This window comes from Nyctereutes procyonoides, unplaced genomic scaffold, assembly GCF_905146905.1.
Source record: "Nyctereutes procyonoides isolate TBG_1078 unplaced genomic scaffold, NYPRO_anot_genome, whole genome shotgun sequence".
Lineage (NCBI taxonomy): Eukaryota > Metazoa > Chordata > Mammalia > Carnivora > Canidae > Nyctereutes > Nyctereutes procyonoides.
The window spans coordinates 40607921-40631303 of record NW_026575043.1 but is presented as its reverse complement, the minus strand read 5'-3'; the positions used below and the strand labels follow the sequence as shown (position 1 = coordinate 40631303).

General features: G+C 48.7%; 1 protein-coding gene across 3 annotated transcripts in view; it reads right to left on the bottom strand.

The window, feature by feature from the left end:
• The window catches only part of TBC1D10A (TBC1 domain family member 10A), a 33319-nt gene extending 11603 nt beyond the window's left edge, over nt 1-21716 (bottom strand). For 2 of the 3 annotated variants that reach the window (XM_055322274.1, XM_055322275.1), the window contains exons 1-2: nt 21427-21716; nt 2155-2254 (exon numbers count right to left, since the gene is read on the bottom strand). In XM_055322274.1, the coding sequence (XP_055178249.1) occupies nt 2155-2254; nt 21427-21635 (309 nt within the window). In that variant the 5' untranslated portion in view covers nt 21636-21716. The remainder of the gene's footprint in view (nt 1-2154; nt 2255-21426) is intronic. The other variant, XM_055322273.1, reaches the window with a different exon arrangement.
• Between the last annotated feature and the right edge of the window lie 1667 nt (nt 21717-23383).

Below are 23383 nucleotides of genomic sequence, written 5' to 3'. Positions count from 1 at the left end.
CAGGGCCAAGCTTAGCCTGACCTGAGCCAGCCCCCATATCATCATCGCCCCCTGTAATAGTTGGTCTGACCCAGGGGAGCCCAGGAATACCTTCAGTCCATTGAGGTTCTCAAAGAGGCCCTGCCCTCACTCAGGCCAGGGCTAGGAAGACAGGGATAGAGAACCAGGAGTACAGTCAGCTTTTCCCACTCTGGCCTCAGGAATCTCCTCAGCACAGAAGTGACAGAGATGGCAAACTCCACCTGCCTGCCTTAGAGAGGAGGCAATGGTGGGGATCAGAAAAGATAAAGCAAGAGAAAGTGCTCAGCAAAGAGAAAGCACAAGGGATTATCATTCTCTGATTGACAGCTGAGTGAGGCCACACCCTGACTGCTGAACTCTGGGAGGGCTTGGTCACAGTTTGAGCAGAGCCCTACAGGGGAAGATAGCATTCCAGCCAGAACCTTGCCTCCATACAGTCCCCTCTTGGGGACTCAGAATAAGTCCAGGAGAAGTGTTGGGTCTGGACGCATTTCCTGAAGCCCGTATAGTACCTCCTATGCCATGACTTCTTGACCACAGGGAGAACCCAAGCCTGTACAGCCAGGCAGGAAGAGCTCCTAGGGCCAATGTGACCACAGCTAAGGTGGCAGGAGTAGAGAGCAGATGGCGAGGGCCTCTGGATAGGGGTACAGCCTCCTGCAGTGGCCCCTACTGGGCAGGGGGAGCCCTTGGCCTCTAACCACAGTTCCAGGGAAACAAAGGGAAAGAGGAAGTGATGCTGCCTGCTCTGCTGAAAGCTCCCCAAGGCTCCCCTCTGGAATCCCCATTTGCAAGGGAGGGTGGGGCATGAAGGATCCACTGTCCCTGCCAGCCACTAGTCATAACAGACAGCAGAGAGGGAGCTGAAGCTCAGGGTAAGAGCCTGAGGAGAAAGGAGGCAGGAAAATAAACCCCAGAGTCATGCAGGAAGAACAACAGTCTTTAAAAAAAATGTTTTAATAGAAATGTTTAATAAGCAAAAAATGTATGCTACAAAGCCTATATAGAACGGCAAGAAAAAGCCCAGGCCTAGGTGTGCCTCTCCTCCATAGGCACAGGGCTTTATAGTTACCAATTCATGGGAGCCTCCCAACATGACTATCATTACCACTCAACCAGGGAAACTGAGGCTGAGAGGGTGAGGTGACTCATACAAAGTTGCACAGCTAGCCATAGGCATAAAGAGGGGAAGGTAGAGGGGCTGGGCCTAAGCCCATATCTAACCTTCAGTCCTGAGCTTTCCGCTAGGCCCTGCAGCCAGTTGCGCCAGCCTGGACTAGACCAGCATGTCAGGTGATGACAAGGGGACAGCAGGTTCACTCTGTGCCCTGGGAACTTGTGCAGAGAGACCCTGGCTATGAGGTTCTAGACAGGTCTCCCCTAGGCCAGGGAGTAACTGGATCCTGCCCAGGTGGCCAAGGGCATCAACACACACACACAGTGCCGGGCAAGGGTATTCCTACGGAGCAATAGAGCTAGTGTCTAAAGAAAGACCAACTAGAAGAAGGCCACTGGGTATTCTTATTTTTATAAGACCATTAAACTGTGAGGTTACTTTTCGTTCTTTTTCCTTTGGCTGGGAGGCAAGAGGGAACTCATCACATTAATCTAGAGGGTGGTGATGAAAAATGCAGGGACTAAATGTAGGCTACCTGGGTTCAAATCTTAATTCTGTGGGTTACCCACAAAGTGGGGGTACTACTGCTACCAACCTCACTGGAGTGTTACAAGGATTACTCAAGTCAAGTATCCAGCACACTGCAAATGTTTAACACATGTTAGCTATTACTAGTATTTTAAAGTCCTCCCTGATATGTTCTAAGTAACAGCAAGAACTCCTAGGAGGGTTGGAAGAAAGCTTCCTATAAGGTCTTTTGGCTAAAAGTGGCTTTGAAGTTTGACTCTAGGACAAAGTTCTGTGTGAGTCTGAAGTCATCTTGGAGGATCAAATGAAGACTGGTCCCTGCCCTCCCGCCAGCTTCTGTTCCCTTTTCAGAGCTGGCAGATAGGGACACTCAAGGCTAGTGGCAGTTGGAGAAGTGCCTGCTCCTCTAGGCTGATACAGCTCCTCCCTCTTCCTTTCTTCCCCAGGCTGCCAACTCCCAGCCCAAGGCCCAAGGCTAGACCCCTCACCTTTTTGTGCTTCTTGGCCATCCATTTGTCCCAGTTGTTGAGCATGTCCAGCCACTTGGACTCCCTCTGCCTCAGCACCTCCAGGGGGACTTCCTCTAGCCTGTGGAGCAAAGGGCAGGGCCTGTCAGAGGTGCCAAGAGAAGCAAAGGCCCTGGCTTAGGCCCTAGCCACCAGCCTTACCAGGCCTTCATTCCTGCCTCTGTCTTCCATCCCTGTATTCCCTTTGGGGCTGCTAACTCATGAACACCCTAACATAGATGAGAGGGAATACCGCACCCTCTCTAGAAGCCATAGGCCAAAAAGACACCAGGTTAAGTGCCTGTTCCCCCAATGTGTGTCAAGGAGCCAGGGTCACTATGCCTCTCTAGGGGCAGAGGTTTGAGTGCCTGCATCTGTGCACCAAAGCAAAGCATTCCTGTCCTGTGTCTGTCTAGATAAATATACCTCTTCAGAGGGCCTACATGCAAGGTGTAGAGCTAGATGCAAAAAGAAAACAAACAAAAAGACAAATAGTCAAATAAGTACAGAAATAACATGCTTATCTCTTCACTCTAGCAAAGCTAGTTACTTATAGTTTCCCCAATTATGCCCTGGCCCTTTTCCACCTCTCCACCTTGCTGGAATCCCTTTGCTGGAATAGACTCCAAGTTGTCTCTACCTATCAAAATCCTATACATGCTTCAAAACCTCCTCAAATATCACTTGTATTCATACCTCTACTAACAGCAGCAGCTATCACAGCTGTGCTGGCATTGTTCTAGGGCCAGGGCTTCTGGGCAGGTTGTGAGGAAACTCTCCTTTGACTAGAACAAAGTCCTGGCCTTCATGGTGCTGACATTCTGCTGGGCGCTGAATGCTCACTAGAGTCCCTGGGGAAACACTGGAGCGGAGACCCACCCCAGGCAGGCAAGCAGGCACTGGAGCAGCTAAGGCAGGTTGGGGCAGGATCCCTGGCTTGGCCAGAGGGTGCTTCGAGTGAGTGGGTTTCCTCCAAGAAGTGAGTTCCCAGGAAGTCCTGAGCCCATACAACTCTGAGGGGCAAAAGGGAGGAGACTAGCACTTGCAGACTGGGTATTCTACATATACTTTCTTATTTAGCCTACAGAGCAATATTGGTTAAAAAAAAACAATGAAAAGAGATGTATGTGTAGATATACCTCTTTACACACACATACATGCTTTCATCACTTTTAAAGTGGTAGATTATGGATCTTTTGAATTTCTTTTTTTTCCCCTCCAATTGAAAAAAGTACTTGACACTGAGAGGTAAGATACCCAGGGAGGGTATCTTGCTCAGAGTCAAACAGCAAATCAGTGGAAAAACCCAGACTCAAATCCAAATTAGATCCTAGCCAAGAGTCCATACTTGGTCCTGCCTGACCTCCCAGAAAGGAGTGCAGGGTCAGAGGCACTCAGGCAGCTGGGAGGAGGCCCTTAGGAACAGGACATGATGGGGCTAGGGCTTGGCCCAGGCCTTGATTCTCTGATTCTCTCTGACGGAAGGAAATGCACTGCTGTGACTTTTACTGGTTGGAAGAGCAGAGGGAGGGGCCTTGGCAGAACAGAGGCCTCCAAAACACAAAAGGGAAGGTCTTCTTTAGTGTACTTTATCTGGGGAACTGCACAGGCCTGAGCCCAGCCTTGGAGCTGAACAGCTGAGGAGGAACGACAGCCTGGGACAAACTTGACCCTCAAAATACACTAACACAGGTCATTTTCCTCTTAAACTGCTGACCCTCTCAACCACCTAAAGGCAGAACCAGGGCAGGAGGACACTCCTTTCCTTAAGGAGAGACCACACCTTTAGATCAAGACATTTACAAATAGACAGATGCATGTCTCCAGGCAACCCCCACATACCCAGGGAATGGAAACGGAAGGCCCAGGTATCACAGGACAGGCTGCCTCCCACTGCCTACAAACCATTAGCTTATACAAGTCAGGGGATGAGCCTTCTGAAAGAGGATGCCCATACTACGTTAGCAGAAGTTTTAGCAATTGTGGATGTGGATAATATTTGATACAATCCTCCCACTGAGCAGATGAGAAGACTGAGGCTCACAGATGGCAAGGCTTTTGCCTGAGAGTACATTTACAGTGAGTTCCTCTGTGATTAAATACATGCCCATTTGATACTTCAACCTTCCAAGTCTGTCTTTGTTGATAAGATCTGATTGCAGGGCCTCAGAGATACCCATTCTCCCAACTGCAGATACATAGGGGAACACATTGAAGTTCAGTGTTCCTTTAAATGATGTCAGATAACAGCTTTGGCAGTTTCAAAGCCCCAGTATGAAACCTCAAACCGGAATTTCAATTGGTTACAAAACAAACGACCATATTTCCTGGATTCTAAGACATTACTGATTTTAAGCTGCACCACTGATTTGGCAAGATCTTCTCAGAAATAATTTTAAAAACCCCACCACTACTTTAAATGTACATGTCAACTGAAAGATGTTTGACTTTTAAAACCTTAAATTGGGAAAATTTTGAGGAAATATGGTCATTTGAGTGGCTTCTCCAGTAGTGGAGGAGTTTAAGCCACCTGGAGATGGTGAAAAGAAGACACTAGAGGTCTGGTTGTATCCAGCACTCAGCACATTAGGTGCTCTCTAACAGCAGGTAGATTTGTTTTTATGCACAGGATGTGCTCCTGGGAAGTTGAGGGCTATCCTTTTTTTTTTTTTTTTTTTAAACCAGAAGGTTCACATATCCTTCAGTCTAGTCAGGCAGGATTTCAAAAGGCATCTGATCAGACTGCTGTCTGGTATAGGAATCCCTGTGCCCTCTCTAGACCTCAGTTTGCAATGACCTGCATTGGAATTGATCCTCGAAGGATGCCCAGAAAGGAGCCATAAGATGAAGATAGAGTCAGGAGCATCCCTGAAAATAGCATGATGGTGTAGACACTATCTGAGGTAGTTTTCTCCTGGCAGTGGAGGAAGAGCATGAGCCAGCTTCTAGTGACAGGGAAGTTGACCAAATGGCCAGTTTAAAGGACCAAATAGCACACTGGGGATGCTTCAGTTTGAGAGCTTCACTTACCCTGCAGAAAACCCCTCTTTCTTTAAGGTGGCCTGAGGGAGTCTCTGCAATCAAAAGATCTTAATGAGAACAGTCTCTAGTGGCCCAGCTCATGCTAGAATTCCACCAGGGATGGCGCCTCATTATTACCAGGTGAAGCTACCCTATTGTTGAAGTTTCTACTATTAAAACTTTCCTGATACTGTTTATCTATAACCTCGACACCCCCTTTTATTTTATTTATTTTTTATTTTTTAAAATTTTTATTTATTTATGATAGTCACAGAGAGAGAGAGAGGCAGAGACATAGGCAGAGGGAGAAGCAGGCTCCATGCACCGGGAGCCCGATGTGGGATTCGATTCCGGGTCTCCAGGATCGCACCCTGGGCCAAAGGCAGGCGCCAAACCTCTGCGCCACCCAGGGATCCCTCGACACCCCCTTTTAATGCTGCATAAATCTCAGCCACACCAGTCTCATACCAGGCACACACATGCTCATCCTTGTCAATCACCCATCCTTATCTGAAATGTCCTTTTTTCTCCCTTCTCCAAGTCACAGCAACCCTTTCAGAGCCCAATATAACAGTAAAAACCACAACTTCAAATACCAGCAGCAATTGTAGTTACCATCTATATATCATTTACTATTTACAAATTTCTTCCTATTCTCATGTAATAACCCTACCATAATACCATTCTCTCCATTTTCCAGAAGTAGAATCCAAGACTTAGTAAAGTTAAGTGCCTCACTCAAGGCCATATAGCTAGAAGTGACAGAGCTGGGACTCAAACCCAGGCCTGCCTGACTCCACAGCCCATGCTCTTGACCCTTGTACTATTACTCCTCTGCTTCTACAGGTTAAGTCCTCAGCCTCCACATAGCCTCCATGCTTGCCCTGATCTCATTAACTGTCCTCCAACCTGAAGACCTCTTTCTTAATTTAGAATACCATTTCTCAAAGTTTTAAAACTGAGACTCACAGTAAGAAATACGCTTTATACTGAGATTTTATACATACACACACATAGAACTGAAATACATTTTATGAAATAATTTACTCTTTTATGCACTCTGAAATTTTCATATTCATTTTATATTATTCTATTTCTTTTTGTTTTCTTCTGACGCTGGTCCCAATCCCCTAAAATTGATTTCAGCAGTAATTCATTAATGAATCAAGACATGAAATGAGCAGCACCTCATTACAACCTGTTCATATTGTTTAGCACTCTCCCTCCCTATCTGGACTGAGTCTTGAACTTCTGTAACTCCCACCAAGCATCTCACAGGTATTTAACAGGTACCTGCCTGCTTTTTCCATGACATCATTACTTTCAAATGAATTGCATTCAGGGCTACAAACCACTGCTGCCTACACCAACTTTATCTGTGCCACTAATAGCTCAGTGAAGTAGATTCCTCACTAATTAATAAATTAATTACTAGTTGGCCCATGAGAAACTTGACCCAATGAGACAGGTTATGTGATTTGGGCAAAGTCACAAAGCTAATAAGTTAAGTTCTATCACTTAACTTCTACACTCTGCCACAGTGACTCGTGTGCTGCTTTGGACTCCCCTGGGAAGACTGTGAGGAAATCCGCCATTCTCCAGAAGCCACTGCAGGGCTCTTTCTCTGGTCCCCAAGCCCCTGGAGACAGTCTATCCCCATCTCCAGTGTTCTGACTGCCCCAGTGAGCAGCCTGCCCATACCCAGTAATGCTCAGTGAAGCCAGTATGTTGGATGGGCACAGCTCCCAAGCACAACCTCAGTTGAGGGATGGCAAGCCTGGGCAATGTGCTATTTGTCAGTCGCCCCCTCATGAGAGAGAGAGGCACAGAGGAGATAAAAGTAGGCAGCCAGGGGTGACTGATCCCAGATTCTGTTGAGCTCTCAGGCTGAGCTAGGCTTAGCTGTGCTCTGCCAGGCCACGGGCCAAAGTAACAGTGACACTCTGTTGACACCATGCTCTGTGAGCTCCCAGTTCCCTAGCCTTCTCCCCAAACCTAGAAGTTGGAAGTTTCTAAGAGCTGAGAGGAACAAGACTTGTTCCCAGCAAGACTGGAGCTCTCTCCCCACTTGTCCTTCTAGCTGTCTGCCTTCTGCTCAAGCACATCTCAGCCCTCCTGGCTAGCAGCCAGCCAGGTATGGTGTCCATGCCCATGTCCCCTTCATCCAACGGTGAAAGATAAATCTTGGTCCCAGGGAACCAGTTTATTAATCCCTTCCTCCAAGCCTCACTCTCCAAACCAGCCCAAACAGAAATCCTCTTCATTTGAAGAGAAAAACACAGCCCAAACAGAAAACCCAAGTTACAGACTCTAGGATTGATCTTCCTCATCTCAACCACTGGAGGTCAGCTGGGGTATGGGAAGAGTGAACAGAGTGGGGATCTTGAAGCCAGTCAACCTAGGTTTCCATTTCAGCTCCTCCACCTGGGAGACCATGGGCAAAGTATTTGCCCTCCTTGTCTCGATTTCTTCATCTTTAAGTGGAACCATAATAAACGCCTCACATTTTATAGGACTGCAACTGGGAATAAATGTGTATAAGGGCCCAGCCTGGCAAGTGACTGGCAAATGGTAGCTATTGGGGAACCAGTATTTGCAGCTTACCTAGTATTTTCATATCCTTTTTCTCATCTGACTGGCCCATACACATACACATGGAGCAGGGCAGGATCATGCCCATTTTTCCCATGAAGTAATTGATGCCCAGAGAGATTAAGTAATTTACTTAATGACACAGAGACTGTAATTCTTGGCTTCTGATTCCCGCTCTATCATTTTTTATAGCTATCTGAAATTGGACAGGCTGCTCCACTCTGAGCAGTTCCCTACCTGTAATATGGGGGCAATGCCACCTCTTTAGAAGGCAATGGTAATGATAACATGAGGCAGTAAGAGCTGACACATTTCCAGCAGTGGCCATGGAATAGTTCTGCCAAGTACTATATATGCACACAATTCCCCAAGGAAGTAGCTTTTATTATCTCCACTTAATAGACAAGAAAACTAAAGCTCAGCATGGCTGAGTAATCTGCCCAAGGTTACACAGCCTGGAAGTGGGGGCTGCCATTTAAGCACTAAATTATCCAATAAATATAAAGTGTCTCACCACTTGGCCTCAATATAATCTAAAAGCCTCTGTGCCTGTCACATCCTTTTCCCTCTTCTTTACCACCCAGTAGAGAACCACTACCCTCTGTGCTGAGAAGGGCAGGAATGAGCGACAAGAAAGTGTGGAAAATTGGGAAGTGGATTTGCAGAAAGAGCACAGCCAATGACAGATCCAGGGACAAGGGTGGGGGAGCTCTCCTCTCCCAGGGCTGGAAAAAGTGAGGATAAACAAAAGGCTGACCTACTTTGCACGCTGGGTAACAACCTCTGGAGTTCATTAACCTAAGAAGTGGTAATGACTGGAAGTATAAATAGTTTTTATGCCAGCTCCATAATAACTGATGATAGGTAACTGGAATGCAAGACAGGGTGGGTTGGGGGAGGGGTGCAAATGGCTGACAGTCAGGGCTGGGAGGCCTATAAGATCACCCAGTGAGTCCACCTCCTCCCCAGACAGTCAGGGAAGCTTATAGCCCAGGGGGTAAGTGATCTGCCCGAGGCCATGCTGTGAGTCAGTGTGGAAAAGGAAAATGGTCTGGGTCTGTGGCAGCCTGGCACTCCCTCCAGCATCCTGGCAGCTACTGACTTAAGGGTAGGGCAATGTCCAGGGTGTCTGTCTGGGTGAGTCTGGCTTGCTTCACTCTTCCCAATTCCCAGTGCAAGCTAGTTCTGGGCCTGCCTCCCTTTCCCATAAGGAATTCCCTGGCTTTGCTCCTTCTAGCCCTGGGTCAGTGCACAATGGTAAACAGGTTCTCTCCACCCTTCACTGGCCTTCGTGCCCTGGGCCTCTGCCCAGCTCTCCACTCTGGTCAACTCCACCCCTCTTGATTGTCAGACAGAAGAAATGGTTCCTTTAGGCATCAGCCTTGCTGGCTCCAAAAAGTAAGGAATCTCCACTTCCCAATCCAGCTAGGGAAAGGCACAGACCACAGCAGAAATCGGCAAGGCAGCTCTCCCTGACAACTACAGAAAGGTATGGAGACTATCTCAATGGAGGACTTCCCTTTCCCAAGCTGCCACACTTAGCAGGCAATGAGTCCTAAGATCACAGTCTCACTGTGGGTGCCGAGGAGCCCATCTTGACTCACATAGGGCCCCCTCACCCATCCTTACCAAATTGCTGGATCTTACTAAAGTAGTTTTGACTCACTGTTTGACTCACTGATTCCTTCAAGGCCTCCTACTCCCTCCTTGTCCAACAGAAACCTAAGGCCCTGGCTCTCAGGCCCTCCTATTTCTTCTAAACATCCTTCTTCTTTCCCTAGCCCTAACTCTACGTGGCCCTCCCTCTAAACTGCCCTCCTTCACTCATACCCCCACTCCAATTCAGTCCCACTCATCTTCCAAGGCCTCATTCAGAACTCCCTCTCATGTCTACAAAGCCTTTCCTAACTACGCCAGGGACAGAACACAATCAGCCCCTCATTATATTCTATACACATTTCTCTAGAGCCTGTGTTCCAAGCCCTGAATCTACAAAGAGATGAATAAAATGCAGTCCTTGCCCTTGAAGAGGTCAATGTGGCAGAGGAGACAGATGGGTGAGTAGATAGCTGGCACACATGGAAGTGCTGTCACAGAAGCATGTAGAAGGTGCTAAGAAACTACAAGAAGCCCCCAAGAGTGGTGGTAGGGGTTGGTGGGGGGAGTGTTCAGGGAAAGCTTTAAAGGGGAGCTGACTTGTGAGATGGTCTTTGAAGGGTGAAGGGAAGTGGCCAGGGTGAGAAAGGGGAAAAAGGACACCAGGCAGAAAACCCAGTATGAGCAAGCACAAGCTAAAAGAAAAGGGCACGGCTTGTCTGGGGAATGTGAGCAGTCTAGTGGAGCAGGTATGGCTTCTCCACCGGACTGTCCGCTCTGCTGAGGCAGCATTCCACGAGAAGGTGCGTTCCTGGAGGGCTCTGCCCGTCTCGTTCTCCACAGGGTGTCTTGGGCCTTGAACGGAGCTTGGTACCTAACTGATGCCCAATAAATGTGTGTTGACAGAATCATTAGTTTTGTGATCTCAGGAACTCTATGTTTCAGTTTTCTCCACAGTCAGTTGGGAATACTATCCTCTACCTTGAGATCAGGTAGGTAAAACACAGAAAGTGCTTGGTAAAGAACATTCCCTCTCTGGCCTGATACCAGCTCTGGTCTTCCTTGAAGCCAAACACAGGGCTGAGCACAGATGTGCTTGATGACAGCCTTTTACAACATTATAATTCTAATATTAATGTAACTGAATGTCTGTTAGAGCACTTACCAGGCACTTACTGTGCAACAGACATGGTGCTTAGCACTTAACTTACATTATTTCATTTAATCCTGACAACAAGTCCAGGAAATAGGTCCTCTAATTATCAACCCTCTTACCGCCCCTGCCAACCTTCCACAGATGATGAAACCAGTTCTCAGCAAGTCAGTAACTATTTAAGGTCCAGGGTAAGGAGAAGACAGTGAATCCAGGTGAATCCAGGTACTGCTTTTCTCCTACTCTTCACTCAACTCTAAGCACAGAGTGCTGACCACTAGGGGCTGGGTGCACACAAGCCTTGATCCCAGGGAACTTTGTGAACTCAGAGCCATAAACTGTGATGCTTGGCAAGTCACTTTACCTCTCTAGATTTGGTATCTGCCTCTGTAAAATGGAGATTATGATGATAACTATGTCTCACAGAATTAAATGGGGTGGTGTCAGTAACGCCTAGTCCACCATGCAGGTTTCTCTGTACCATGGCATTACCAAGTGACTATGTTAGGAGGATGAAGGGGGTCACTCAGAGGCAGGAATGGAAACCCAGGATGAAAGTCCACAAGGAGCACAGAAGGAGAGTGGTAATTATGAAGCAAATTCTGATTTTTTCCCCAAGTGACTGCCACTACCCAGGAGGGCTGAGGCCCCAGGTAGCACTATGGTTGCATGCTTTGAGTTGAATATTTCAGGAAACCTACCTCTATTCTCACTTCTGCTTTATCTTCACAGACCAAAGAGAAGGAAAATGAGGCCCTCTAAGTCAGGGTCACCTGAGGACTCTGTTCCAAATGACTCAAAGAGGAACTGATGGGGGGATTCCCAGCCTGCCCTGGCAGGTCAGAAAGCTCCAGACCACAAGCTGAATGGGACTGGCTCCTGCCTTACCCCCAAGGCCCAAGGGTGGTAAGCAGAGCACATGAAGGAATCTGGATCTTCACCATTATGCCAAAGGCCTGAAGTGAACCTCAAAGGATAATTCACACTTGAATTGTAAGAGTCAACCTGTATCCATACTTTGCAGCACACGTTGTGCTGGCTGTTTTACCAATATCACTGCTTTTAATCCTCAAAACACCCCACCCCCTAGTGCCACCGCCTGGCCCATTTATCTCAGAGAGGTCACATAACTAGAAAGTGACAGAGCCAGGACTTGATTGAAGCCAGGTCGGCTGATGTCTCGAACCCAGGCTCTCCCAGGCCCAAATTTAGGTTCTCCCTTTTTGTGAAACCCAGACAGAAAGGGAAGGGAAAGAAACAGCATCCTCCAAGAGTGGCTGGCTGGGAAGGATTGCTCCTGGACACAGAGCCCAGGGTCCAGAGTGTACTCAGGAAGAACAAGAGTTCTCCACACTATGCTCCTGGGCCCCCTCCCTAGCCAGCTACTCCTGCCTTGTCTTAGGGTACATGTGAGGGGCTGTGTGCAATCTGGGACAGATGTACCATTCATCACAACACCTCAAACAGCTTGACAAGCCTACTAGGAGAAGCACAATTGGGGCTGGACTTAAGTCCTAAAGCTGGGGCCAAAGAAGCCACATAGTGGCCGCAAGCTTTGGTAAGAATAAAATTGGAATAGAGGAGTCCAGGGACACCTGGGTGGCTTAGTAGTTGAGCATCTGCCTTCGGCTCAGGGTGTGACCCCGGAATCCCGGGATCGAGTCCCAGATTGAGCTCTTTGCATGGAGCCTGCTTCTCCCTCTGCCTGTGTATCTGTCTCTGTCTGTCATGAATAAATAAAATCTTTTTTAAAAAAGGAAAAGAGGAGTTCTGGGGGTTCCAGGCCCAATTCCATCACTTGCCTAGCTTTGGTTTCCTTGGCTGTGAACAGGGAAAATAAAATTACAGATTCCCATTGCTCCTGTAAGGACTACTGCAAGGCAATGAAAATGAAAGCACTATGCAGACTAAAGAGCTAGACAAATCAAAGCATCCTTTGATTTTATTTCACTCCCAAAGACATGAGGGCCACTGGTCCTACACACAAAGAGAGGTCCTCCCACAAGAGGAACAGAGCACGCTGGAAGAATTGGCCTCTGTGAGCTGTGCCATGACGACCCCTTGCACTTGCGTGGTACCTCATAAAAAATTTCTCAAAGCACTTCTCATATACTCCAAGGTCAGTCTCAGAATGCTAGAAGCAGAACTCTTCAACATCCTCCCATTAAAACGGCCTTGGTTTATATGTGAGGGAAACTGAAGCTTAGAAAGATTAAGCATTTTCTCAAGGTCACACAGCTAGTTAGGGATTCACTAAGGAGCTCGGGACTCAGGTCTCCTGACCCCTGTTCCGGGAGTCTATGTTTATGCTATGCTCTTAATCCAGTTATCTCATTTGATCCTCACAATCCTTTTGTACACAAGCCACACCTTTAATTACTTATTGAATATCTGACTTCCCTGCTAGGCTATAAATCCTGGGAGGGCAGGACCAGGTCTGCATCTCTTGAGCCAAGCACACAGCCACACACACATAGTTAAGTGCTGGGTGTGAAATAGGGAGCATTAGCCTCATGGTCAGGAGAGGGGACGTACCTAAATCACACCACAAGGGTTGGTGATGGAGCCAACACCAGCACATTGACTCCTACACCTCATTCAGAGCCCTTTCCCACTATTACCCTAAATCAACATTTCCAGCCAGAATCTTTCATCTCTGAGAAATGGCTGGTGATACCCATAAGTGCTAAGGGATTCACCCTCTTGTATATACTAGACTTACTTTCACTTGTCCCAGCTGAGGACTTACCTCCAGGAACAGAATAAAGACCTGGGGTGAGGTCAAGCCAGCCCAGGCTGTCATCTGCCTCCCCTTGGTCAGATTACCTATGCCCAATGCCCAACACCTACCCTTTCCAGCTGCATACCACCCTAAGGCTGGTTTTCCATACCCTCAGGCCTTACTCCTTTCTTCTTGGAAAGGAGTCTGGCTCTCTTTGTAACCTTCCTTGCCATCCAATATGTTTACCGGGCAGAGAGCACAAAGCTCAGTACCACTCACCCCAACCCCTCCTAACCAGGCCAGCTAACCGGCTCTCCTACTGGAGAGAGAGAGACAAAGAACCCCTGATGTGTCCTGGGCATGCCAACCATGCCAGGCACCTTGGGGAGCTCAGGGCTGTGACAAAGCACAGTCAGCAGCAGCCCACTGTCCACTTCAGAGAAAAGTCACAGCTGGCCTTCCCCCCTGTGGTCAGAGGGCCCCAGTATGGGTTCTGTAAGAAGCCAGGGCCACTTCAGCTTGTCCCAAGTCTTCCCAATTCCCGATCAGTCCACACAGCCAGTGAGGCACCAAGCCTTACTGATTTATTGGCTTCTTCGTCCTCATAGCTCCAAACCTCTTCAAGGCCTCTCCATAGCCCTTTTGGGCTGTCCTGAACTCTCTCAACTAGTCTCACTGCCTGCAGTACAGCTCTTCTCCATGCTGTCTTCCACACCAGCACCAAAATGACCTTGAGGAAACACAGGAGGCCTCCGTCTGACATTCAAGGCTAGGCAGAGTCTGCCCAGCCTACTTTCCCAGCCTCCCCTTGCTTCGCATCCTCCTCCTGCCTTCTGCTCTTGTCACGTCTGCTCTTGGCACATCACATTTCTCAGACAGCTAGCTTTTGGGGGGACTTTGCACATAGGTCCCTCCCATCCAATGAAATGTCCTTCCTTGCTCCTTCTGAGGCCTGGATCAAAGAAATGTCACTTCTTCCTGGGCTCCTATAGATGGAGCTGGTTGCCTATTCCTATATATTCCAGAGCAACCACACACCTCAATTATAGCCTTTATTGCTCAACATTGTAATGATCTGCTTGTGGTTCTATTTTCCAACACGTCTATGAACCTCTTGAGGGCAACAAGATACAAATGCCTTATTCAGTTCTGTATCCTTTGTCTCAATCACAGGGTCTGGCAAAGTGGTGCTCCATAAATGTTTGGTAAATGAACTCACTAACAAGATGGATAAGCTGGCAAAAGTAAGCCTTTGCTTTCTCTCCCAGCCTCATGAATCTGCTGCCTACTTCCCTACTTGATGAGCAGTGAAGAACGAAGCTGTGACAGCCTCTGAGGAGCTGCACAGGGCATGCAATAGAGGAGGGTGGGGTGGGATGAAGACGGGAAAGAGAAAAGTGAGATAAATAAAGCCAAAACTGGCAGCTGCCCTGAAATCCTGGATAGGAGGCTTCTATGCAGGTGAAGTATCAGGTACACTGGATTGCCACTGGGGCAGATGGGACAGTTTCATCCCTGTCAGGGAGGGTCATTGGGCCCAGGAGAACAGCAGATTTGCCAGGGACAGATGAAGCAGCTAAAGGAGGCCTCCTCTCGCTGAGGTGTACTGCTTGCAGGATAAAGTGATCTTCTAGGGCAGTGACAGTAGGTGGATGATGGCTGGGTTCTGCTCTGGTAGGCAGTGTATCCTGCCCTGGAGGCTCAATTGGCTTGTAGTCAGGAAGAAAATGGTCAATGAATGACACGTAGAGTAGCAGTGGACGGAGAATCAGATCTGGGATTCCTCCTTAATTTGGCTCCATTGTTAATTAACTGCAAGATTTTTAAAAGCCTTGGATTCCTCACCTGTACAGGTAGCATAATCCCTGCCTTAGCTACAAAGAAACAAAGGCACAGACTGATATCAAAGTCAAAAGACAATTAGGTAGTATTTAGGGGTCAAGAGCAATGCAGTGTGGACTCTGGCTAGACTAGGTCTCATCTGGCCATTCTTCCAGGGTCTCCCCAAGGATCTTTGTACTGGGTCTTTCTCTGACTTGGCTGGCTACAGACTTTTGTTGTATTGAGACCTACCTTGCCCTCTACATCAGGGGAGATTGCCAAGCTCCTTTTAACTCCTGCTCTGGGTGTGGGGACTTCAGGGACTAGTGAGTATCTGTCATCTGCCTGCTGCCACCTGAGCAAGGTTTAGTCATTGGACTTAGCATTGAGAAACAGGTTCTAGTCCTAGTTCTGCCACTAACCAGCTGGCAAATCTTAGGCACTTTCCTCTCAGCTATTTGGTGTGCTCATTACAGAATGGGGATAACTACCCTGCTCAGGGGAGAGTGAGGGTACAACACTGGTTACACTTCACTTCTGCTCAGAGGGGAATGAACCTCACCTGACACTCATCATCATATCTAGAGATGCAAGTAGAAAATGAAAAGACATGGGACACTTGGGTGGTTCAGCGGTTGAGCATCTGCCTTTGGCTCAGGGTGTGATCCTGGAATCCCGGGATTGAGTCCCACGTGGGGCTCCCTGCGTAAAGCCTGCTTCTCCCTCTGCCTGTGTCTCTGCCTCTCTCTCTCTCTGTGTGTCTCTCATGAATAAATAAATAAAATCTTAAAAAAAAAGAAAATGAAATACAGGACCACTAGCCACTCTAATCTTAAAAAAGAGCAAGAACAGAGGTGTCCAGGGGTGCCTGGGTGGCTCAGTCAGTTAAGCGTCTGCCTTTGTCTCACATCATGATTTCAGGGTCCCGGGATCGAACCCAACATCGGGCTCTCTGCTTCTTCCTCTCCCTCTTCCACTCCCCTCCCCTCTGCTTGTGCTCTCTTATTCTCTCTGTCAAATAAATAAATAAAATCTTAAAATTAAAAAACAAGAACAAAGGTGTCTGGCTGGCTCAGTCAGAAGAGCATGCAACTCTTGATCTCAGGGTAACGAGTTCAAGCCCCATGTTGGATGTAGAGATTACTTAAAAAAATAAAAATAAAAAGAAGCAAGAACATTCATTGAGCACCTACTGTGTGCCACTCTCTTTTCTTTTTATTTAAAAAAAATTTTTTTAAGATTTTATTTATTCATGAGAGACACAGAGAGAGAGAGACAGGCAGAGAAACAGGCAGAGGGAGAAGCAGGCTCCATTCAGGGAGCCCAATGCCAGACTCGATCCCAGGACTCCAGGATCACGCCCTGAGCTGAAGGCAGACCCTCAACCGCTGAGCCACTCAGGCATCCCCACTCTCTTTTCAAACATTAGCTCCTATAAACCTCACAAAAAAAAACCCTGTAAAATCAGTATTATCACAACCATTTCACAGTGAGAAACTAAGGCCTAGTAAAGTGAAGCAACATGTCCAAAACCACACAGACAACCAGACTCCATAGTTTGTGTGAAGAGGGAACATGGAGCATCTTCTTTCCCCCACCTCAGTGTAAACAGACTGGGTGACTGGACCACAGCCAAACCTCACTGGTCCTCTAGAGTCCTGTTTCAGACCCCGATGCTGGGAGGACAAAACATCAAGCAGGCCCCACTGCCTTATCTCTTTCCCACAGCTTAGGATTTCCTAGCAGGCGGACACACAGGCACCTTCCCAGGGCAGCAGCTGGTGCACTGGCCTCCTGCTTTACCAAGTCAAATCTTGTCTGAGGCCTAGAACACCCATAGGGCCACCAAACCAGATTTTCCTTTGAAGCTGGAGAAAGAGAAGGAGGAGAGAAAAATGGAGGGCCTATGGTCTAGAGTCACAGACCAGGAGGGCTCCACATGTGCAACTGCCTCCTTCCAAATGGACCACCCAGAGACCACTCTATTGCCAGTTCCATGCTCTCCTGGGAACCATAATAGCTCAAGAAAAGAGGATGCTCTGAGTTTACAAGCTGGAGAAGGTAGTGGGAAGGCAGGGAGACAGGCTCTGGCCTGCCAGGAGGGCCCTGGCCTTACCCCAACAAAAACTGGCACAGACCAAACTATAGGGATGCCAATTAAGCCAGTTCTACGATTTCCAAAGCCACAGGGCCACCATAGTTGAGTAGGAATAGTGGAGGGCCCAGGGGACAGGAGAACTGAATCAGCAGAAGACAAAACTACTGTTCCAGATGTTTCTCTCTGGACCCAGTTCAGATCCCTCTCTCCCCTAGCAGGAAGTCAACACCCACGAGATCCCAGAAAGCATAGCTCCTCATCTCATCTGGCTCACAGCATTGAGCGGACTGAAGCTGTGGGAAAAGAGGGAGGTCAGGGACCCACCTCTTTCAGGCCATCTCCCTTGGGCCAGGAGACCTGGTATCCAACTGGTATCCTACTTTTTCATCCTGACCACCTCCTCTATGCTACAGAAGGGACTTCCCTGTATAGATCTGTTCTTCCTATCCCACAGTGATAGGAATGGTAACATCACTCTTCCCACCCTACCCCGCTGAAAACACTCCTTTTTCCTCCTCTGGTCCTTCCTAGGCTTCAACAACTAGCTCAGCCCACAGCCAAGCCAAAAGAACTAATGCTGCCAGCACCTCTGTCTGTGTCCATGCCAACTATAGGGCTCTTCACTGGCTGGTTGCTTTTTTGTCTCCTCACCTACCAGCTACTGTTCATGAGCAAACAGGGACTATCACAGGCTCACCAATGTCACCCTGTAGAGCAGGCTCAAAAGACAGACAAGGTAAAGAAGTAGAAAGGGCCTAGGGCTGGGAATCAGGAGTTCTGAGTTCAATTTCTGGCTTTGATCCTAATTGATGGAAGAGGTGAGGATAACTACTTCGCGCAGGCCTCAGTTCACCTCTCCGTATGACTGCCATCTCTAGGGTCACTTTCAGCTTTCTGACTTGAAATGTCTATCAGTAAATGTCATTTAGCAAATAAATACTAACTCAGCATTTACTTCTCTGAGTTGAAAAAGGTGAATAAGCCTAGTCTCACTCTTAAAGCTGATCAGTCTAATAAACTAGTAATGACAGCATATTCTTACTCTTGCTAGCCTGTACTTTTTAGCCTCCTGCACTGACTGCTGAGCTAAGTCAGGAAAGATGAGGGCAAGCAGATTCCTGCTAAGAACCTTCTGTTCTACCTACCCAGCACCTGATTTACTGCTGGGGCCATAGACTATATTAAGGGATGATGAAGGCAATGGAAATTGTCCTGATCTAGGAGTCAGAAACCCTGGGTTCAAGTTTTGGTTCTGCTAACTAATATGCCGTGTGATCTTAAGCAAGTGATTCTCCTCTCTGAGCCTCAGTTTCCTCATCTGTAAAAGTAAGGGCGGAGCTAGGTCAATCTCTTTAAGATCCCTTCCAGTTCCAACAGTCTATGATTTTATGATCTACTCATGCCAGACTCCTAACAGTCACCTGAGCAAGATATCTTCTGATATGCTTTCTTCCCCATTCCCTAAGCCCCTGGCAACTGCCAAAACTGACCATCCTGAAATAACCTTTGGTCCAGGGTGGCTGAAATGGACCTTTAATCTGGAGCCAGAGTCCCTGCCCTCTCCCCTGCAGCCATCAGTGCTAATGTTTCACTTCTCTGGGATAGCACATGGACTCCTAGCCCTTAACCACGAGATTAGCTTTAGGGCAGTCACCCTGAAACTTCCCATAACTTCCCCTCTTATGGCCTTGGGCAGGGACTTACTTTTGGCTACTTTGGAACCATAATATAAACTAAGCAGGGAACAGCCAAGTTTTCAGACACCAGAGATTTTAGGTTGATCACCAGGGTCAAGAAAGTGAGGTAGGGAGAGAGGAGGGAACCTGGGATCCCACCTCAGCCACAGTTCTATAAACACCAGTGATGGAGAGGGCATCTGCAAAGCCTCGGTTTGTGGTTGGAGTGTGGGGAAGACAGATGTCTGGCTGCCTAGTGGGGGAATATAGCCAAAGGGAGGTGCTCCCACGGGGCGTCTCTCTGTTCACAAATACCAGAGGTACGCCCTCATTTTTCTTGTCAATTCTCAGACCCTTAGAAGGAAAAGAAAGGAAACTAACATTTTTTAGGTCACTACTTGGGTCAGGCACTGTGCTAGGCACTTTAATATATCTGAATTGATTTAATCCCCATAGTAATCTTGGGAGTACATGTTACAGCTGCCCTTTATGGTAAGCAAACAAGCTTATAGATTCAGGATCTTGCCCAAGGTCACATAGCCAACAAGTATGATTTTTTTTTCCCTAAATCTGGCCTTTTCCCACTATATCGCATTGTTCTGTACCTTAATATCTAGTTAACTGCCTATAAGAATGTAATAGGAATTCTTATATCCTAGAATTCACCAGCAAATCTGAGCTCTTCCTTCTAAGAAGCCACAAATGCAACTAGGAACTCCTTTCCCACTTCTCAAGACCCCATCACTCTCAGGGCCCTGATCCCTAGTGACTGCTCCTCAATTCAAAAAATATGGGCAGCCCAGGTGGCTCAGCAGTTTAGCGCGGCCTTCACCCAAGGGTGTGATCCTGGAGACCAGGGATCGAGTCCCACATCAGGCTCCCTGCATGGAGCCTGCTTCTCCCTCTGCCTGTGTCTCAGCCTCTGTGTGTGTGGGTGTCTCTCTCATTAATAAATAAATAAAATCTTAAAAAAAAATACCCTAAGACCCCTTTGGGCTCTCACAAGCTAATCCTGGGGAACTCTAACAAAGCATCGAATCAAGGTGAGGCATCAGAATAAGGGGTGCTCTGAGTCCTGCAGTGGACAAGGTTAGCCTGCTGTGAATAAGTGGGGAGAGGCTGGAGGAGACAGATCCAGTGGGTAGGAGAGAACTCTCCTTGAAGGAGGGAGCTACATTTCTCCAAAGTAGAAGGAGGCCTGGTAAATATGAGGCATTGGGACTGAGGAAAATCCCAGGAGTGACCTTTATGGGGCTGCTTGTGTCAGGTGGGGTTCTTAATAGATGGTCAAGTCATTTTCATAAGTCATAAGAGAGGCTGAAGGAGCCTTGGACAGTCAGAGAAGGGGAGAAAGGGCCATCTGGAGTAGGGTCCTGACTGAGTCCTGTGGGCCCCCACAGGTAATTGTGGGAGGCTCTCTGTTGAAGAGAAGGCATATCACGAGGGAGGCTTGTCAGTTCTGTTCAGAACACTAGTCTCATGTGACAGGACAGCTGGGATAGGAGTAGGGTCTGGAGTCTATCCTTAAGGGGACCGGCCAGCCCACTGATATGATCTCTGTGAGGACCAGGCTCAGAGGGCCCTGTGGGGCAGTGTGGCTGCCCAGCAACCCAGCTTGGAGAGAAGATACTGACTGCTTGACTGCCTCAAATTTCTCTGCCTGACAGACAGCTGTGTCCTAGATGCTCTGGGGGTGGGGGATCAGGGTGTGCTACCAGCAGGGACCCTGCTGGCTCCATGACTGCCCCCTTGAGTCGCTGTTTTAGGAGGAGCTTGGAGTTTCCACAGCATACAGAGAGACCACCAACAGTCTGTCCAGGAGGTGAGGCACTGTCATTCTGTGGGTACTGAGAAGGGGGAGTGTCTGCCTACCTGTTGCCAGTGACAAAGAAATCTGCCTCTGAAGGGGGAGAGCACTCTGTGACCTTTTCATGAAGAGAAGGGACTATCTGCCCCAAGGTGGGACTGTCTGGGAGGGAGCCGATCAATGTCAGTCTAGCCCACCCAGAAGTCCGTGTGTTTGGGGTAAGGGTCAGTCTGTCCTGGAGTGGAATGTGGGCAGGGCAGTCTGTCCCTTTGAAGCTCATCTGCTACCATGGTCTGAGGGTAGCAAGGTGGAGAGAAGGTGTCTGTGGGTCTTGGGGGATGAGGGTAGAGAGGATATCTGTCGAGGGAGGAGCAGCCATCTGTAAGCCTGCCAAGGGTGGCACAATCAGGCCTAAGGCCCCGGTGGCAGCAGCGAGGTTGGGCCAGGTGTCTGTCTTTCTGTCCCGCAGTTGGGAGGAGGGCACTGAGAGCGCTTCCTGGGGGCGGGTCAATGTGTCTGGAGGGCGGGGGCAAGGGAGAGGTAGGGCTGGCCTATCAGTCCTTAGGTCGGAAGCGGGCCGGTGAGTGGGGCGGGTCAGTCCGCCCGAGGAGGGGGTGGGGGTGGGGCAGAGAGGGGAGGGATTGGTGGTCCCCAGTTGGCCGAAGAACCTGTCGGTCCGTCCAGAGGGCGGCTCCGTCCGCGTCCAGGCCCCCTCGCGAGCTCCGCGCCCGCCCTCGGCCCTCGGTCCCGAGCCCCGGCGCTACTCACGCGCCCTCGGCGCCCTGCGAGCCCACGATGAAGCCGAACTTGTCGATGCGGCGTTCGGCGAAGCCGTTGGCCTCCGAGTCCGAGCCGAGAGAGCTGAGCTCGTCGGCGGCTGCGGCGTCGGAGCCCGGGGTCAGGCTCTCCCGGGTCCCCGACAGACTCCCTTCGGCCGCCGGCGCGCGCGGCCCGTTCTCTCCGCGGCTCTTCGCCATCCCGGCCGCACCCGCCGCCTCAGCCCCAGCGGCCACCTCAGCCACCTCAGCCGCCTCAGCCTCCGGGCCGCCGCGGACGCCGCCGACGCCCCGCCCACGCGCCGCGCCCATTGGCCGCCGCAAGGCCAGGGGCGGGGCCCTAGCCCTCCCAGGAGCTTTCCCCCACGCCCAATGGGCTCCGCGGACCCCAGGGCCCGCCCACCTCCCCTAGACTGGCGCCAACCGACCCGACGTGAGGGGGCGGGGCATCCGTCACCAGGGGCCCTCCCCTCCGGGCTGTCAATCAAGAGAGCTCACCTGAAAGAGCTCCCAGGGCCTTTCCGGGTTGCCTCGCCCGCCTGTCACCTGCAACGCTGCTCAGTCAGAGGCCCAAGGAGTGCGCTGGGGATTCCGCATCTGCCTCCGGAACCCCTGGCTCCTCGTGAGACCCAAGGGATTTGAGTAGGAATGGTTTCCCCCATTCATTTGTGGGAAGCTCTGAGGAGGGATTCGGGATTCGGGCACTCGCCCAGGAACACTCAACGGATTAAAGACCCAGGCTGAGCTAGAAGTTCGCTGCCCGTGATCACTGCTTCTAGGGCTTTAAATTAGCTCTTGGGAAACCTAGTTAATAAGAATAATGACCAACGTTTATTGAGCTGCTCATTGCCCCAAGTTCTATCTACTTTCTCTTGTACTCTTTTTCCCAACAGCTTGAGGCATAATTAACCTACCATAAAAATCACCCATTTTAAGTGTATAATTCAATGTTTTTAAGCATATTTGTGGAGTTGTGCAACTATCACAACCTAATTTCAGAACATTTTCGTTACCACTAAAACAAATTCCTATCCATCAGCAGTCACTCTCCAACCACACATCTACCTTCTGTTTCTAAAGATTTGCCCTTTCTGGACATTTCTTATAAACGGAATCATACAATAAGTGGCCTTTGTGTCTGGCTTCTTTTACTAAGCATTTTTCGAGGTTCATTCATGTTGTAGCATGTATCAGTGCTTCCCTTCTATGCCTGTATAATATTTCATCAAATGCAAATTCCACATTTCATTTATCCACTTGTCAGTGATGGTCATTTGGTTGTTTCCATTTTTTGAAAATATTTAGGTACAAGCTTTTGTATGGACGAATGTTTTCATCTCTTGAGTAAATACATACGATGTATGGACGAATGTTTTCATCTCTTGAGTAAATACATAAGAGTGGGAATTGCTAAGTTATATGGTAACTGTTTAATCTTCTGAGAAACTGGCAAGCTGTTTTCCAAATTGGTCACACCTTCTCTTATCATCTTTGTGCAATGAGGTAGATACAATTTTGTCCCATTTTTACATTTAAAGAAACTGAGGTATAGGGAAGGCAACTGAAATCAGCTGCCTAAGGTCCCAGCAATAGCTGTGGCAGAGGCAGGATTTGAATTTAGCTCTTACCAAAAACAGCTTATATCAGGAGACATGAACCAATTGTATCTATATTGACTTAGCTCCCAAAAGCCTACTTCTCACTTCAGGGATTGTCAACTCTTGGAGCCATAAAGATAGCTCCTCACATAAGCCCAGTACTTTATAGTTTATAAGTTGCAACCACACTGTAATCTGATACTCCCCGTAGACCTGTGAGGGAGACAGACCCCAAAACAGGAAAGGACTAGAAGAGCCAGGCCTGAGCTGCAAGGCCTGAGACAGCCTGCTAAGGGGCCCAAGGCATGGCTCCAAGAGGGGGGCCTAAGACTGATTTCACCAGCTGTTTCC